At 37.2% G+C, this 16,645-nt stretch overlaps 1 protein-coding gene across 1 annotated transcript; it reads left to right on the forward strand.

Moving 5' to 3' along the window:
- The first annotated feature begins 397 nt into the window (after positions 1-397).
- Positions 398-15,781, forward strand: LOC308654799 (alcohol dehydrogenase class-3). The gene is made up of 9 exons (XM_081304464.1): positions 398-522; positions 3,467-3,568; positions 5,438-5,579; positions 6,117-6,204; positions 10,507-10,726; positions 10,866-11,126; positions 13,068-13,203; positions 15,230-15,368; positions 15,495-15,781. Exons 1-9 carry the CDS (start codon positions 511-513, stop codon positions 15,517-15,519), a joined length of 1,125 nt encoding a protein of 374 aa, XP_081160590.1. The 5' UTR covers positions 398-510; the 3' UTR covers positions 15,520-15,781.
- Positions 15,782-16,645: the final 864 nt, after the last annotated feature.

The following is a 16,645-nucleotide window of genomic DNA, read 5'->3' on the forward strand; positions in this document are numbered from 1 at the left end:
AAACAAAACAAAACAAAACAAAAAACTCGAGAAGCTCCCAGAATGGGCCCCTCTCTCTTTTGTGCACCCTTCACCATTAGTCTCACAAACTTAGTTTCCTCTCTTCGTGGAGAATCCCCTGAGACGTGGTATCTTATTCATCCAGTGTTCCCCAGGGCACACAACGTGCCTTCAAGGAAAAGCAGCATTTGCGTATGGGGCACAGACACGCAGCAGGCCTGTCATTGTTTCTCCTTCGCTCTTTTAAGCCTCATCTACCATGACTGGCCCACATCCCACCCCAACCAAGATGTTTCGCAAAGGAGTCTGTGGCAGGACCCCTGAAGGCAGCGCACACAACCAAGAGGAAACCCACGAACCAAACCCTCTAGTACGACGTCACCCGCAACCCCGAGAGCAAGCCCGCGCCAAGACTCAGACAGGGCCCTTCCGGTTCTGGCCACGCCCCGCAAGCCACGCCCCCACCCGGCCCCGGCACCGCCCATCTCCGGCGCCGACAGACCCGCGGACATGGCGAACCAGGTAACTGCGTGCTTGCCGCGGGCCTTGTGCTAGAGGAAGGAAGAACGTGGGGTGGCATCAGGCCTCTAGCAGAGGCGCGTGGCTCGGCCCGGGACGGGATCCCGCCACCAAAGCTGAATCGGAGCCTGCGGCCGCCTCAGCCAAAAAGAGAGGAAGGAAGCTTTGTTTTGGCTCCTCACTGGGGCAGTAATTTTGCTTTCTGCTTCTGGAACCGCCAGAGCTGGATGGGGGTGGGGAGAACCGAAGAGTGGGGGCAGGAGCTGGTCGAGTGCGTGTCCTGATACAAATGGCCTTGGAGAAGCCATTGCTCTTTACAAGTCATTGCTCTTTATGCGAAATTAAATAACTTTCGTGGTGTCACGCTTGCAGGCAGACACAGCTGCAGCCAGAGCCCTACTCCTACGTGCTAGTGCTTTAAGGTTGCAATTCACGACTTGGAAAATGCTCAATTACTGTGCCACTTGAGAGTGTATTTTGGGAAGACTCTTAGGTTCCTTTCTTTTTAACATTTTTTTGAGCACTTAGGCACCAAGAGATTTATGCCCTCTCATAATCCTTGTATAACACGACTGCGAGGCATTTTTTCCCTTCTCGGAGACCAAAAAATGAAGCTTAAAAAGTTGGTTGTGCTTCGTGATTACACCAAAGGTAGTGAATCAGAAGTCCAACTCAGATCTGTCCATGAGTGAAAAGATTCTGAAATGCATATTAAACTATATAGGCAGAAGTACATGAAAAAGATGAATTATCAATTTAAAGTCGCTGATTGTTTTGATTGTTTTAATGCTTCACAAACTTTAGACATTTTCTGGAAAGATATATGACTGTAAATGGTGAAGTTTAAAACGATAAACTCTTAATGATCTTTCAGGCTTAATATACAGTTGTTTTTCCTTATTACCAAATATCTTCAGAGATGGTGAAATATTGTAACTCCTACATAGTTTAAATGTTGACATAGGGCAATTTTCCCTGGATTTAGAGCGGAGCTTTGTTTTGCTTTCTCAGTGAAAGGAAAAGATTAAGCTGCTTTCAGCATTTTTTAATGGGAGAGGGATCAAACTTTGGTTCTGTATAATTATTTGTCTGTTGCTTTGGATGTCTGGGTTGTGTGACTAAATTGTTAGCATTCTAATTTGATCCTTTGGGATTTTGTTTTGAGATCTATGGTACATTAAGGTGGAAAAAGGTGCTAATAGCAGTGTCTAAATTCTTTACTCTCATATTTAATACCTACATTTCAATTTGAGGGGGGGAAGGGGTGGATACTAGGGATTGAACTCAGGGGCACTCCACCACATCCCCAGCACTATTTTGTATTTTATTTAGAGAGGGTCTCACTGTGTTGCTTAGCACCTTGCTTTTACTGAGGCTGGTTTTGAACTCTCGATCCTCCTGCTTCAGCCTCCTGAGCTGCTAGGACTACAGGTGTGCGCCATCACCCCCAGCCTTACATTTCAAATTTAAAAGCAATAATTTGCAGCTTCACTAGTTACAGTAGCCATTCCTTATATCTTTAGTTCACCTCTCCTTTTCCTCAACTCTGTTCTGCTGCCACCAATAACTACTTATTTTTGCAAAGCTTCATTATACCAAGAACTGTATTAGGAACTTCATACTGACTTCCATTTACTCGTAATCATCCAATCTGTAGGTGTTTTATTTGTAATTACTTCTTTCTCATTCTTCATTAAAAGTGATGCTTTCCCAAAACCACCAAGGTTACATTCTTCCTTCATTTTTTACTTTCTATAGCCCTTTGTTCCTGTTTCTTTAAATCATATTTAAAAATTATTGATGTACACATCTGTCTGCTATAAATACACTTCATAAGCATTTTGTGAACTGTTCAAAACCTTCCTCATTATGCTTGATTTCATGGTAATGGGGAAGCATGTGTACTGACTATAATTTCTTAACTTCCTATATATACATAATACAAGTCACATATGTAATTTAAAATTTTCTAGTAGCCACATTAAAGAAAGGAACAAATGAAATTGTTTTTTAATAGTATATTTATATGATCCAACATATTCAAAATACTATTTCAACATAATATTTTTAAAAATATTATACAGCTGGGTGCAGTTTTACACGCCTGTAATACCAACTACTCCAGAAGCTGAAATGGAAAGATTACAAATTCAAGGGTAGCCTGGGAAACTTGTTGAGACCTTGTCTCAGAATGTTAAAAAAAAAAAAAAAAAGGTCTGGGGAGGTAGCTCAGTGACAGAGTTCAATTCCCAGTATCACCAAACAGACAATATGTGTGTGTATAAATATATAATATATATGTACATATATGAGATATTTTTACTCTTTTTTGTACTAAGTCTTCAAAATTCAGGTGTATTTTACACCTATACCATATCTGAGATCAGACTGTTTTGTTAGTACTGAGTAACCATATGTGGCAAAATGCTTGTATATTGCGTTTACACATATTATGTGTCAAAGGGGCTCCTGTATTAGCACAGTTAAAAGTTTTAAGTTCGCCCATTCTGATACTTCTTATCCTCCTTCCTATCCTATAGTTTTGTACTAAACTGGTGCAAACAGTTTATTTAACCATTCTGAGCAAAAGTTTAATATGACATATATTAACCATAGCCTCATAACAGATCTACTGTATCAGATTCTCTTGGGACCTATATTCTTATTCTGATCTTTTTTAATGAATCAGAAGGTCATTAAATGTTTGATGAATAAGACTTCTTAGGCAAAAGAGACTGTTGTATTGGATTGAGTAATCATCTCAAGTCTTTTTACTGTATACTAATTCTATGAAATCTAAAAACAATTCTACATATCACTTAGGGGTGTATATTTCTCTGTGAATCTGTGGTAAACTTTCTAAGATTAGCATTCTTGGTATTGAAATTGGCCTCTAAATAATTAGTTTAGGAAGATAAACCATTCACTCTCTTTCCCCCCATTTTAGGTTATCAAGTGCAAGGCCGCAGTTGCCTGGGAGGCTGGAAAGCCTCTCTCTATTGAGGAGGTAGAAGTAGCACCCCCAAAGGCTCATGAAGTTCGAATTAAGGTAATGATACACCTTCGGCATTGGGAGAATGAAAAAAAAAAAAGACTTACAGTTAGGTCTGTGAGTGAATGAGTAGCTCTGAGGTCTATAGAGGATAAACCCCAAAGGACAATTCAAGGAGACGAAACTGAAAGTCATCCAACCTTAGCATCAACATCCTTTTACCTCTCTCATTTTTGTAGTTTAAGTATACCTCTCTCTCAATTTTGGCTTTGGCTGGCATAGCACCTTTCCTGTGGATTACTAGATTCCTGCAATATAACTTTTATAGTTTAATGTGATTTTGTAAGATCCTCCCTTTTCTTTTTTTTTTTTTTTTAATTTTAATATTTATTTATTTTAGTTTTCAGCAGACACAACATCTTTGTTTGTATGTGGTGCTGAGGATCGAACCCGGGCCGCACACATGCCAGGCGAGCGCGCTACCGCTTGAGCCACATCCCCAGCCCAGATCCTCCCTTTTCTGCTGATCCCATAATCTATGGTGTAACATTGGAAACGATAAATAAACTAGATTATGTTAGAAGGGACTTCCAATAAGATTTGGAAAGAGGTTCCTGATTAACTAAAGCAATAAGCAAATAAAGTCTCCTTGCTTGCTTAGAGAGCTTCAAAATGTACTGTACCTGATGGACCAGGCCAAGGTTCAGCAGGTTCATTAATCCAGTTCCTCTCAACCTCCACTGCAGCAGAGAAGGAGAGTTACACCTGGAGAGGGGTATATTACACAAGACAACCAGCTCGAGCAATCTTGACATTTATAAAAGTTTAACTCTCTACTTGTTTTTTATGTATAAAATTAATATTTTAAAGTAATGGCCATTAAATAATTTTTTTTCCTTTCTACAGAAATGTTACATTTTAGGAAAAGACTTGGCTCTCTTTTGCCATAACTTTAAGTATACTTCCACCACCACCATCCTACTTCCAAATATATACTGCACATACTGGCTCATGCTCCCAAGGATCATAAAGGTCAGGTGGGGAGAGCCCACAACCAAATAACTTTTGGAGGCCCTTTTCAACTGAGACTCAGAAATCTGAAATCTTATAATAGTATAGTATTTTTCTTCTTCAAATTCAGAAATTAAACTGATTGTGCTTTTGCCACTGAAGAAGAGTATTTGTCCTAAATATACAAAGATGAACTTTGTATATTTATGAAGCACAATGAGTTCAGCTTTCATCCCTGAGAAACTGCTGACAGATAGCAAAGAGTATTACACTAGAAGTGAGTATGTAGACCAGAAGCAGAGCAGCATAAATACAAATACTCCAAGAGTCTTGTTTTCTGTACTTTTTTGTGCTTTGGAAAGACAAGATATTTGAAAACCAGAGAAACAGGAATAAAAGGTTTATTTAAGTCGAAATAATGTGTGGTGGCAAAAGATTGATTCCAGTAAAATCTCATAGTTTGGGTCCAGACTCAAGCAGACTGGCATATTTCAGAAATAGTATTTTTTTAGACATTTCCAGAATCCACAAGGAAGTCAAAAGTGAGATGGGATACACTTGTTTTGCAATATGTAATGTTCCTCTCCACACCTGCAGGCACAGTTCACATAAAATTACCTTATTTACCTTCTGCTAACATGCATTGAAAAAGAGAAAAAACATGCCACATTTTATTGCATATAAATACACCATTATTTTTATGTACCACTTAAAAAATGCTGCCAATTCTAATCGTTAGCAATGCTATGGATTATGAACCCTTGCTGATTTAAACAAGTTAAAATAGAAAAGACTTCCATCTTAGAATCTACAAAGTATAATATTAAAGTAAAATGTCTTTTATTTGACTTATACTTCACTCTGACCTGCATGCACACACACATTTCAGTGCTTTTTATTCTAACACCCTGACAGATCATTGCCACTGCACTTTGCCACACTGATGCCTATACTTTGAGTGGAGCTGATCCTGAGGGGTGTTTTCCAGTGATCTTGGGACATGAAGGTGCTGGAATTGTAGAAAGTGTTGGTGAAGGAGTTACTAAGTTTAAGGCAGGTAAGGAGAATATTTGGATTACTTACTTGATGATTTAGGCTTATATCTGTAGGGAAGTTCCTTTTCTGATAAACTACACACTGTTTATAAACTGTTTATAAACAGGTTGTCACCTAAAAAAAAAATATCAAGATTGATTTCATTCATCTGGGAAGCACAAATGTTTGGAGATCTCTCTCTCTCTCTCTCTCTCTCTCTCTCTCTCTCTCAATTTTGCAGACGGCTCTTCATCTGAAACTGTTTAAGTACATTTCCAAAGTCAATTTTGGAAAAGTCAGCAAGAATTCTTAGAATGATGTCAATAAGTCAGTATTTTGAAGCACAACATGACTTTTAAGAGTTTCATTTAGATGAAAACTTTGAAACATACTTTTTGCATGGTCAGGCAATGTCTAGGTGACATTACATGGGTAAAGTTTTAAACCTTGAAGTTAACTTTGTAGACTACAGCAGAAAGGAATGGAATTTGCAAAGGCTGCTTTATTCATTTAGAAATAGGTACCACCCATTCAGGATGTCTTTGTATTTGTTTCCCAGGTGATACTGTCATCCCGCTTTACATCCCACAGTGTGGAGAATGCAAATTTTGTCTAAATCCAAAAACAAACCTTTGCCAGAAGATAAGGTTAGTGGCTTTTTATTGTATTCTTAAAACAAGAGGTCATATTAATGGTAATAATCACTTAATTATGTGGCAATTAAGCAGTGCATTTTACATGAACTAATTTCATCTTTAAAGCAGTCTCACTGTCACTGTTATTAATAACCTTATTTTCAAAGATGAAAAAATGAAGATGCAAGAAATTAAGGATTTGCACAGTATCATAGGTCATTACGATATAGAACAGAATTTTATGAACCCATTCTCTTTCCATAATCCTACGCTAGATTTGCAAGGAAGGACATGTTAGATTAAGTGAAATCATTTTTATGAGCCATTTTATTGTCCATTAAAGTAATAAAACTTACCTCATAAGATTGTTGAGAAGCCTAGAAGAGATAACATAACCCCTTGACACAGAAAAGGTAAGTTATTTTATTATATGTTAATAGCACTTAAAAAACTATTTCTTTGAAGCAATGTAAGATCCCCTTTTGTTTGTTCCTTTTTTTCTTTTTTATGGAAGTAGAACATACCTATAATACTATATTTGCAGTGTACAAATCTTAAGTTTAGTCCAGTGAATATTATACACACACACACACACACACCCCCCGGATGATTCGAGTCTTTTCTCAGATCAAGAGGAAAGATCTCTGACAGCACCCCACAAAGTCCCTCATGTCCCTTACAAGTCAGCATTTGCCTCCTTCAGAAGTAATCATTATTCTGGTGTCTTCAACTGTAGAACTTTGTATAAATAGAATCCTGTAGAGTGTGCTCTTTTGTCAGGTTTTTTCCATTTGTAATACCTGTGGGATACATCCACGTTGCTGTGTGCATCTCTATTTTTTGTTCTGTCTTACTCCATTCCAGATACCACCATTTATCCATTTTCCTGTTGGTGGACACTTAAGTTTCTCCCAGCTTGTAGCTGTAGGATTAATATGGCCAGTGACATTTTTACACACTCATGCACAACCTGCTTTGGGGTGTTTTCCTGAGATTGGTATTGCTAAGTTTTGGGCTACACATCTGCAGCTTTCAGGTGTGAACGGAGGAGTTTATGCTCCCTCCACCATCGAACGGGAGATACGTTTGATCATACGTTTGTTTTCTTATGGCACTGAAAAAAATTAGTTTATAACACATCAAATATAAAATGGTGATGGGCTTGTTAAAACTAACCAGCCTTTCAGAGAAAAAAATTCTGTGAAAGGTGATGTATCCCGTGTCACATTTGGTTCATGAAACTCCTCTGGTAAGAGTGACTTAACAAGCTTAAACCACCCTTTGAAGATATACAACAATTATTTCATGTCGAGCTTTGATACTTGTTTTTTGTTTCTGAGTATATTTTTTGTTTTTCTCTCAAAAGAAACATACTCTTGAATCTACAAGCAAACCATTTTCTCATCTGCATATTTATTCATATATGTATTCCAGAGGGTTTACTTAAGAGTGTACATCAAATTAGTGTTTATAAAAAATAACAAATATTTACTAACCATACTCTGCCAGACATAACACTAATATATTAGCTACATGATGTCTCATTAGATTTTTTTAGGAATTTACAAGGTTTTCCATGCTTTCTAGTGAGGAAACTTAAGGCACAAAGGTTAAGCTACCCAAGATCACACAGGATTTGAACCAAGCAATCTGACTTTAGGGCCTGTTCTCCTAATCAAGATGTAGTACTTCTGTTTTAGAATAACACAGTGATTTTTTTTTCTTGACATTTATTGTGTTGGTTGCCTGTGTGAGGTTTTTTGAGTTTTTTCCTCTATCAGTGTAACCAACTACACAGGCAGAAAGGGAAGAGGAAATATAACATGAATCCTTGAAGACAGTGAGACTTTTGAAAAGCCTCCAGACAGATCTAAATTAGTCAGTTTGGCCATTGGTTTTCATCTGTGGATCTGGATAATTGCTTGTGTGCTCTACTTATATAAATACGATTTGGGCTTCCTCATTTATGAAGTTATCATTTGTTCTCAGAGTTTACGATGGATGTTTTTTTGCGGGGTGGTGGGTGCTGAGAATCAACCCCAGGGCCTCAAGCATGGTAGGCAAGCACTCTCTACTGAGCTATAGCCCCATCCCTTATGATGGATTTTTAAATCAATTTTCTCTGATTCTTAAGTTGTGCATGTTGAATTCAGGACATCACAGTGCTCCTTTGTCCCTGCTGCTGTAGCCATGAACAGCTTAAGGAGGCAAGCACAGTGTGAAGCACAAGCACAAGCACCCACCAGTGCTTCCATTGCTGGTTTGGCAGTTTATGGACATGGCAGAAAAAAGCCTGAAAACTCTCTTAACAATGACTGTCACCTTGAAAATAGATTTTTTATTATCAGGAAATTGAGGACTCTGAATTTTGTCAACTAAGGCTGTGAGGATAGTCATGGCATTTGATGAGGGAGACTGAGGCAGGAGGATCACTAGTTTTAAGCCAACTTCAACTTAGTGAAACCCTAAAGCAACTTAGTGAGACCCTGCCTCAAAATAAAATATAAAAATGGCAGGGGTTCAGTGTTTAAGCGCTCCTGGATTTAATCCCTTGTACACAAAAAAAAAGGGGGGTGTGGATCCAGTTTTAATCAATACTTGGGAGTAGTTTTAGTATTACATAGTGACTAATAGTTAAGATGCTGGTGCTGAGACAGCTTTTAATGGTTCCCTGCCTTAACAAGAAGTGTCCAGTTAAAATGTGAAGGTTCAAGAACATTGACATGAACACCATTGCAGAGCTCACAGTGAAGTGCAGGAATTACAATACTTGGAGCCTATGGAAGAAGCCAGCTTTGAATCCAAATTAATGAATTAAGTCAACCTGCATACCATAAAAAGCCAAAAGGCTGCACTGGTTTAGAGAGGAAAGGTACTCACTTTATTTGCCTTGTTTGCCAACCCTGCCCCATAATGACTGTAACCAGGAAGACAGAATAAATTGTCATAGTTTTTGTCGTTATTTGCCTCTGGAACTCATCGAACTTTATGGAATACCTATTGCCCTATTACTGGATGTAATTTTATATATGCACTGAGCAGAGATTTATGCTTTATAATTTAAAGGTGAAAAAAAGTGAAGATTAGCTGGGCAAAGTGGCAAATACCTAGGATCCCAGCTACTTAGGAGCTGAGGTAGGAGAATTGAAGTCCAGCCTGGGCAATTTAGCAAGATCTTGTTAAAAAAGGGTAAAGATATAGATCTGTGGTAGAGCACTTCCCTAGCATGTGTGAGGCCCTGCATAAATCCCCAGTACCAAAAGAAAAAGAGAAACTAAAGATTTGTCTAGTTAGATAGTATAGGATAGCAATTAGAAACCTCCCTGGTTTCTAAAATTTATTTTCATAAGCAGTCTACACAAATGTATTCTTGTTTTAAATTTTTTTTAATTATAGATGACACAGTAACTTTATTTTATATGGTGCTGAGGATCGAACCCAGTGCCTCACACGTGCTAGGCAAGCACTCTGCCACTGAGCCACAACCCTAGCCCCCATAAATGTGTTCTCAAAATAAATTTTAAAAGAAAGTCAGGATCAGATGGGCACTTACAAAATCTAGAATGTCGTATTTAATCCCCACAACTATCTGTCTTGAAGAATTTGGTTTAATTATTGTATGCCCAAAGATAGTATGAAAGGTGATTTACAGAAGACCTCAATTCTCTTATCTCCTCTCTACTTTACCAGTACTCCTTGATATTACTCTGATCAGCCTTAATGTCATTTCAAAACATTCTGTATTTATATTTTCTGACTGATTAAGGTCGATTATCCTAAAGATTATAAAAGATTTTTGATTTGGCCAAGGAAGGCCAACCAACAGTCTGAAGTTAAAGTACATCTATTCTAAATTCAGAATGGTCACAAGAAAAACAGCTTTATAGCGACCCAGAGTTCAGGATGGTATATCACAAAATGGCAGAGATAACCAATTCTATTTCCTGTATATGGCTTTTGTGCCCTGTGTCCATGTCTCCCTTTGCATTACTAAGAAATACTGTATTACCTTGTAAACCTTACTACAAGACCATCCCATTGAGCTCTGAGGATAAACTAGTTCCAATTCCCCCCCAAAAAAAAAAAAAAAAAAATTAGTTTCGTGCTTTGACAATAAGTTCTGGAAAGATACTGAAGAGTATAAATTTCTTACAAGTTCACCAGTAAGGCATTGCTGAAATGTGCTAGATTATTAATGAATACAATAAAAACTAGACTCTTGATCTTAGTACACTTTTCTGAGTATTTACTGGTCATTATTTTTAAAAACCAAGAAACCACATTCCATTCTGTCTTTTCCTATTTTTTTTTTAGAGTCACTCAAGGGAAAGGATTAATGCCAGATGGTACTAGCAGATTTACTTGCAAAGGAAAGACAATTTTACATTACATGGGAACCAGCACATTTTCTGAATACACAGTTGTGGCTGATATCTCAGTTGCTAAAATAGACCCTTCAGCACCTTTGGATAAAGTCTGCCTTCTTGGTTGCGGCATTTCAACTGGGTATGGTGCTGCGGTGAACACTGCCAAGGTGAGATCAGCCTGGGTTTTAGCTTCTGCCTTCTAACTCACTTCAGCAAAGCTTTGCTAGAAAGTGAAACTGGCCTGAAACCTACTGATGTCCTTGACCCTTGCTGAATGAGTTCCTTACAGACTGTCTTTCCTGTTAGGTGGAACCTGGCTCTACTTGTGCAGTCTTCGGCCTCGGAGGAGTTGGATTGGCAACTATCATGGGCTGTCAAGTTGCTGGTGCATCCCGGATCATTGGTGTGGATATCAATAAAGATAAATTTGCAAGGGCCATAGAATTTGGAGCCTCCGAATGTATTAATCCCCAAGACTTCAGTAAACCCATCCAGGAAGTGCTCATTGAGATAACTGATGGAGGAGTGGACTACTCCTTTGAGTGTATTGGTAATGTGAAGGTCATGGTGAGTATGCTTGTTTCATTCCTTTTTTGTTTGTAGAACTTTCTTTTTAATGCAGTCCCATTAGGATTTAAAATTGATGGATTTGGTTTTTACAAAGGAAATCTTTTGATAACAGTTCTAATGAAAGAAGGGGAAAATAACTGGACTACAAGTAGAAAATGACACAAGAATGTCTTATGGAAAGATGAAAAGTTGTTTCTTTGCCTTTCAGTGCAACCTAAATATATGTCTCATTAAATGAAAAAGCAGAATATTGAAGTTGTAGAGAGTGTGGGCTTTGGAGTTACGTATTCATATACTTACCAGCTCAGTGACCTTGAGCCGTGGACTAGTTCTCTAAACCTAGGTTTCATTATCTGTCAAATGCAGATAGTAACAACACCTCCTTGACACAAGTAGATATTGAGTGAAAAATACTGTTACTTCTCCTGCCTACTTCTTATACTAAATTCCTTAGAATTTTGAGCTAGGATTTACTTTTTGTTTAAACCAATACATAAAAACATAAAAATTGTACATATTAATGGAGTACTATGTTAATCAGGTGAAACATTATCTCTCAAACACTTATCATTTCTTCATGGTGAACACTTCCAAAATCCATTGTTCTAGCTTTTTGAAATGTATAGTACATTATTGTTATTTATACAACAGTATACCAAAGCCTCTTGCTCCTATCTAAATCTGACTTAATGTCCATTGACCAACCTCTCCTCATCCCTCCTCCCACCCTACTCTAGATAGATAATCACTATTCTACTCTCAACTTCTGTGAGATCTTTTTTAGATTCCATATGAGTAAAAAGATCATGTGGTACTCGTCTTTCTGTGCCTTATTTCACTTAACATAATCATCTGCAGTTCCGTCCATGTTGCCACAAATGACAAGATTTTATTCTTTTTTATGGCTGAATAATATTCGATGGTATATATGTACCAATTTCTTTATCCATTCATCAATTGATGGACACTTCAGTTGTCTATTTTCTGGCTGTTGTGAATAGTGCCACAGTGAACATAGGAGTGTAGATGACTCTTCAATAAAATGATTTCATTATTCCTTTGGACATATACCCAGGAGTGGGATTGCTAGGTCATACAGTAGTTCTATTTTTAATTTTTTTTTCTATTTTTAATTTTTTGAGGAATCTTCATACTGTTTTCCAGAATGACAGGGTTCCCCTTTTCTGCACATCCTCACTGCATTTAATCATTTATCTTTTTGGTAATGGACGTTCTTACAGGGTGAGATTATATCTGATTTGCATTACCCTAATGATTAATAATGTTAAGCATTTTTTCAAGTACCTGTTGAAAATTTGTGTCTTTTAAGAAACGTGTGTTTATGTCTATTGCCAATTTTTTAATTGGGTTATTTTTGTTTTTGCTGTTGTTTTTGGAGTTCTTTATAAATTCTGGATATCAAACCCTGTCACATACTTTCTCCCATTCTCTAAGTTTTCTCCACACTTTATTTGTTTCCTTTTCTGTGCAGAAGCATTTCAGTTTAATGTAATCCCATTGGTCTCTTTTTGCTTTTGTTTCGTGTGCTTTGGGGATCCAAAATTCAAAGCATTTGTTCTTTTTTCCCCCGCTAGGATTTTCATAGTTTCAACTCTTACCTGTTTTGAAATTTTAACTGGTAAGAGATAAGGAGTCTACCTCATTCTTCTACATGTGGACATACGATTTACTTTTAGAGTACAAAGCAAATGAAAGCTTTACATTTGTTCAATTTATGTTAATATTTATCCAGGTTAATAATGTAAGAATGTAATTGTTCAGTAAAATTACATGAAGTTTGGATCTTAGTTGGCATTTTTTTTTTAAAAGCCCCGTGTCACACACACACCAGGCCCACCCACATAAGTTTCTGGGAAAGAACTTATTCTGAACAAAATGTACTGACTTGTGTGATTTGATCTTACTCTGTGCTTGCAGAGAGCAGCACTTGAGGCATGCCACAAAGGCTGGGGTGTCAGCGTGGTGGTTGGAGTAGCTGCTTCAGGTGAAGAAATCTCCACCCGTCCATTCCAGCTGGTGACAGGTCGCACATGGAAAGGCACTGCCTTTGGAGGTAATTCAGTAGATGAGTCCCTTTTCTCTCGTTACTTTCATTGACAGAGTTTTAATCCCAGACTAGTTTTCCTGTATTAATAAGAATCTTCATGTCATGAGCTACGTTATCATAAATTGATACGCACAAGGTTCCTTTTAAAGGAGGATTTCAAATTCAATCAGTGTTTACCCCTGGGGCTGGGAAGTTGCTCAACTCCTTAAGCATTAGCCACTTATTACCAACTTACAAAAAAATTCAATATTCTGCTAATGAGAAAGAAGTTGGGGTAGAACATAGGTGAGAAGTTGACTGCAGAGTAAGCAGGCAACATTGTCAGACCTGCTGTTCTCACGTTTTTACTTAAATTTTCCAGAGTGCAGTGATCACTGGTTGTGATCATACTTATTTCTGAATGGTACTGATTTTCATCAGTAACTGAGTCTTAAACTGAAAATATTTGATAAATCCTCATAACAAAATTGAAAAGCTCCCAGACTGATCATTTTTCCCTTTGTGATCCTAAAAAGTATGGTTATTTGGGTTGCCTAACTACCAGTGGAAAGCTCAAATAATTTCCATCCTTTCATGATTGCTCAGTTAGGGAACAGGCACTAATTTATGTTTACATATCACAACTATTAACTATTGTGAATAAATGAAATCTAATGTTTTTATAGGCTTTTTAAAAAACATATCTTACCATCTTGTTAGGCAGAACCTTTTGAATGATGTGTGTTTAACAAAATGCCTGCCATTCTCATACCTTATATTATGCCATCTTTTTTGAAGACCAGAAGCAAATACCATGGTACTCACCTTAGAAAATGTCACTGATCAGCCCTCCTTTCCAGAGCCCTAGATGTATTGTGTCTCAACAGAGCTTCCTAGAACAGGCTCTGTAAGGCACACGTGCTTCTTGGGGGCATCATTCACAGCTGAATTTGGAAGGACATTCATTCTAAGCCTGGTTGACTGGGCCAAGGGGTCTTGGCAACTGACCTCTAACTGAAGCCTCCCCCTAGCACCTGCCAGCTGGGAAATTCACTAGAGGGATGCAGCTCTTTGTGTTGCTAAATAGGACTACCCAAAGATATAAATAGAAGTTTTGGTCTAGACAATAGGGGTAGCTATGATTGTCTCAGTTACTAGGAGATTGAAAGGAAAAATAACAGATTTCCACAAAGAGGTCTGAAATATGCTCTAAAGCATCCTTAAAATTTTGGGGGAAGATATTTTTGTTGATTTATTACTTATTTTGATGTAAGTGAAACATCAAGGCCACTAATTTAAAATTTTGTTAGCTACTTTGTTCTTAATACTTTTCTGAGATGCTATTCTTACTTCATTGTTGAAGTCAAAACTCAGGGAACAAAAATACTATATTGCATCAGTTTTTTCTACCTTGAATATTGTGATTACATAATCTTTGCTATTGTGGAATGGATCTAAATAAATTTGTTATTAAGAAATATAGAGAGCTTGCTGTCTCACATAGTTTAAAAGTCTTCATTGGCCAAACTTGAGAGATTTTAGTAAATACAAAAGCAGGAAAAAATAACAAGTATTTAACTCTTTCGTAACAAAAGATGCTGTGTCAAATTCTCTGCTTCAGGCTAATTTTGGAATTTATCATTCCTCTCGAACTCATCAAAAAAATCATTCTCTTGGCTGGGCATAGTGGCACACACCTGTAATCTTGGCAACTACAGGAGCAGATAAGAGGATCACAAGTTCAAAGCCAGCCTCAGCAATTTAGCAAGGCCCTCCTTAAGTAACTTATTAAGACCCTGTCTCAAAATAAAAAGGGGTGGGGATGTAGCTCAGTGATAAGTACCCCGGAGATTCAATCTCCAGTACCCCCCCAAAAAAAAATCCTCCTGGCTCTATGGTAGACTGCTAACCTGGCATGTACAAGGCCCCAGCACTGCCCCCACCTTATCCCCTCCCACACACAATTATCCTCTTAAATATCTTTTGTGTAACCAATAAGCATACTGTAGAAACTTATTGCATGAATTAATGAATAAATTATGATTTCTTTTAGGTTGGAAAAGTGTAGAAAGTGTCCCAAAGTTGGTGTCTGAATATATGTCCAAAAAGATAAAAGTTGATGAATTTGTGACTGGCAACGTGTCCTTTGACCAAATTAATGAAGCTTTTGAACTTCTGCATTCAGGAAAGAGGTAAGCTTCCTCTTTAGCTCTTTATTACAGAATGTAATGATCTGGGGGTTCTAGGGGAGAACCAAAAATGATACAATTTTAAAAGGTCACCATTTACAATCTGTTTATTGCTTCCTTCTCTTACAGCATTCGAACTGTTGTTAAGTTTTAAATTCCAAAACAGAAAAATGTATCCACCCATTCCCAAGTCTTGTGATCTGATGGAAACAGCCAGACCAGCGTCTTCCAAGCTCATAGCTTCTTGGGCCTTCAGTTAACTATTCGAGGGAATAGTGTTACTAAGTATAATTCATAAGTCTGCAATCAAGGACAAGGCCAATACAGTCACAGATCTATTTTCTAGACTCTCCTTCACATAAATAATCATAGCTCACTAACAAATATTACAACATAATAAAAGTAATTTCTAGCAATTATAAGTTGTCATTTCTTTATACTACATTCTTCATGGTTCTTCTGCATAATATCTTCATTCTGTAAAGGAAAGTTAAAAGAAACTGGGCAGTGCTTTTTTTCTTTTTGTCTTGTATTCAAGATATATGTGAATACTAATGGCAAACATTTTCATGTTCAATAATAAATGACAGCAGTTTTAATATATTATTATTCCAGTTCTTATAACTGGATGCATTTATTGAGCTTACTTTTTATTTGTCATAACTAAGTACACAGTCCTAAGCCAGTTCATTAAGTTTAATATGTATTAACATTTCTTGAATGAAAGCAGTTCTCTTTCAGATTCAGTGTAAGAAACCAGTTTTGTAAGGTGCTTACCATAAGAATTCCTGCGTCATGGGACTCAACCATATGTATAAAAAGTTTTGGGGTTTTTTTTGTTGTTGTTGTTATTGTTGTTTGTTTTTTGTTTTCTGGTAAGATTCTTTTAACATATTCTCCTGGATTGAATTTTGGATGCTGTGTATGTTGCTGAAACAAATCGTTTTGGGAACAAAATACAGATAAAGCACAGGCATAAATCTATCTTGATTGTCCTCAATTAGGATTCCACCAGTGTGAAAGGGTTGAGGAAAATTTTTGAAAATAGATGAATGTCTATAATTTCAATACAAATGGATAGTAATAGCCTCTGTATACTTCATGAAAGCCAGTAAAATAGATACCTCTTAAATTTAGGAATCTAAAATCTTGGCATCACTAGAAACTAACTTTAAGCAAGTTTATCAGGTTTAACTGGAATACTTTCACATGCCTAGCATTTTTCAAATCTTACCTGCATTTCCATTTTTAGCCATGTTAGGCTATTCTGTATTCAGTTT

Source organism: Spermophilus citellus, assembly GCF_964194105.1.
Source record: "Spermophilus citellus genome assembly, chromosome: 8".
Classification (NCBI taxonomy): domain Eukaryota; kingdom Metazoa; phylum Chordata; class Mammalia; order Rodentia; family Sciuridae; genus Spermophilus; species Spermophilus citellus.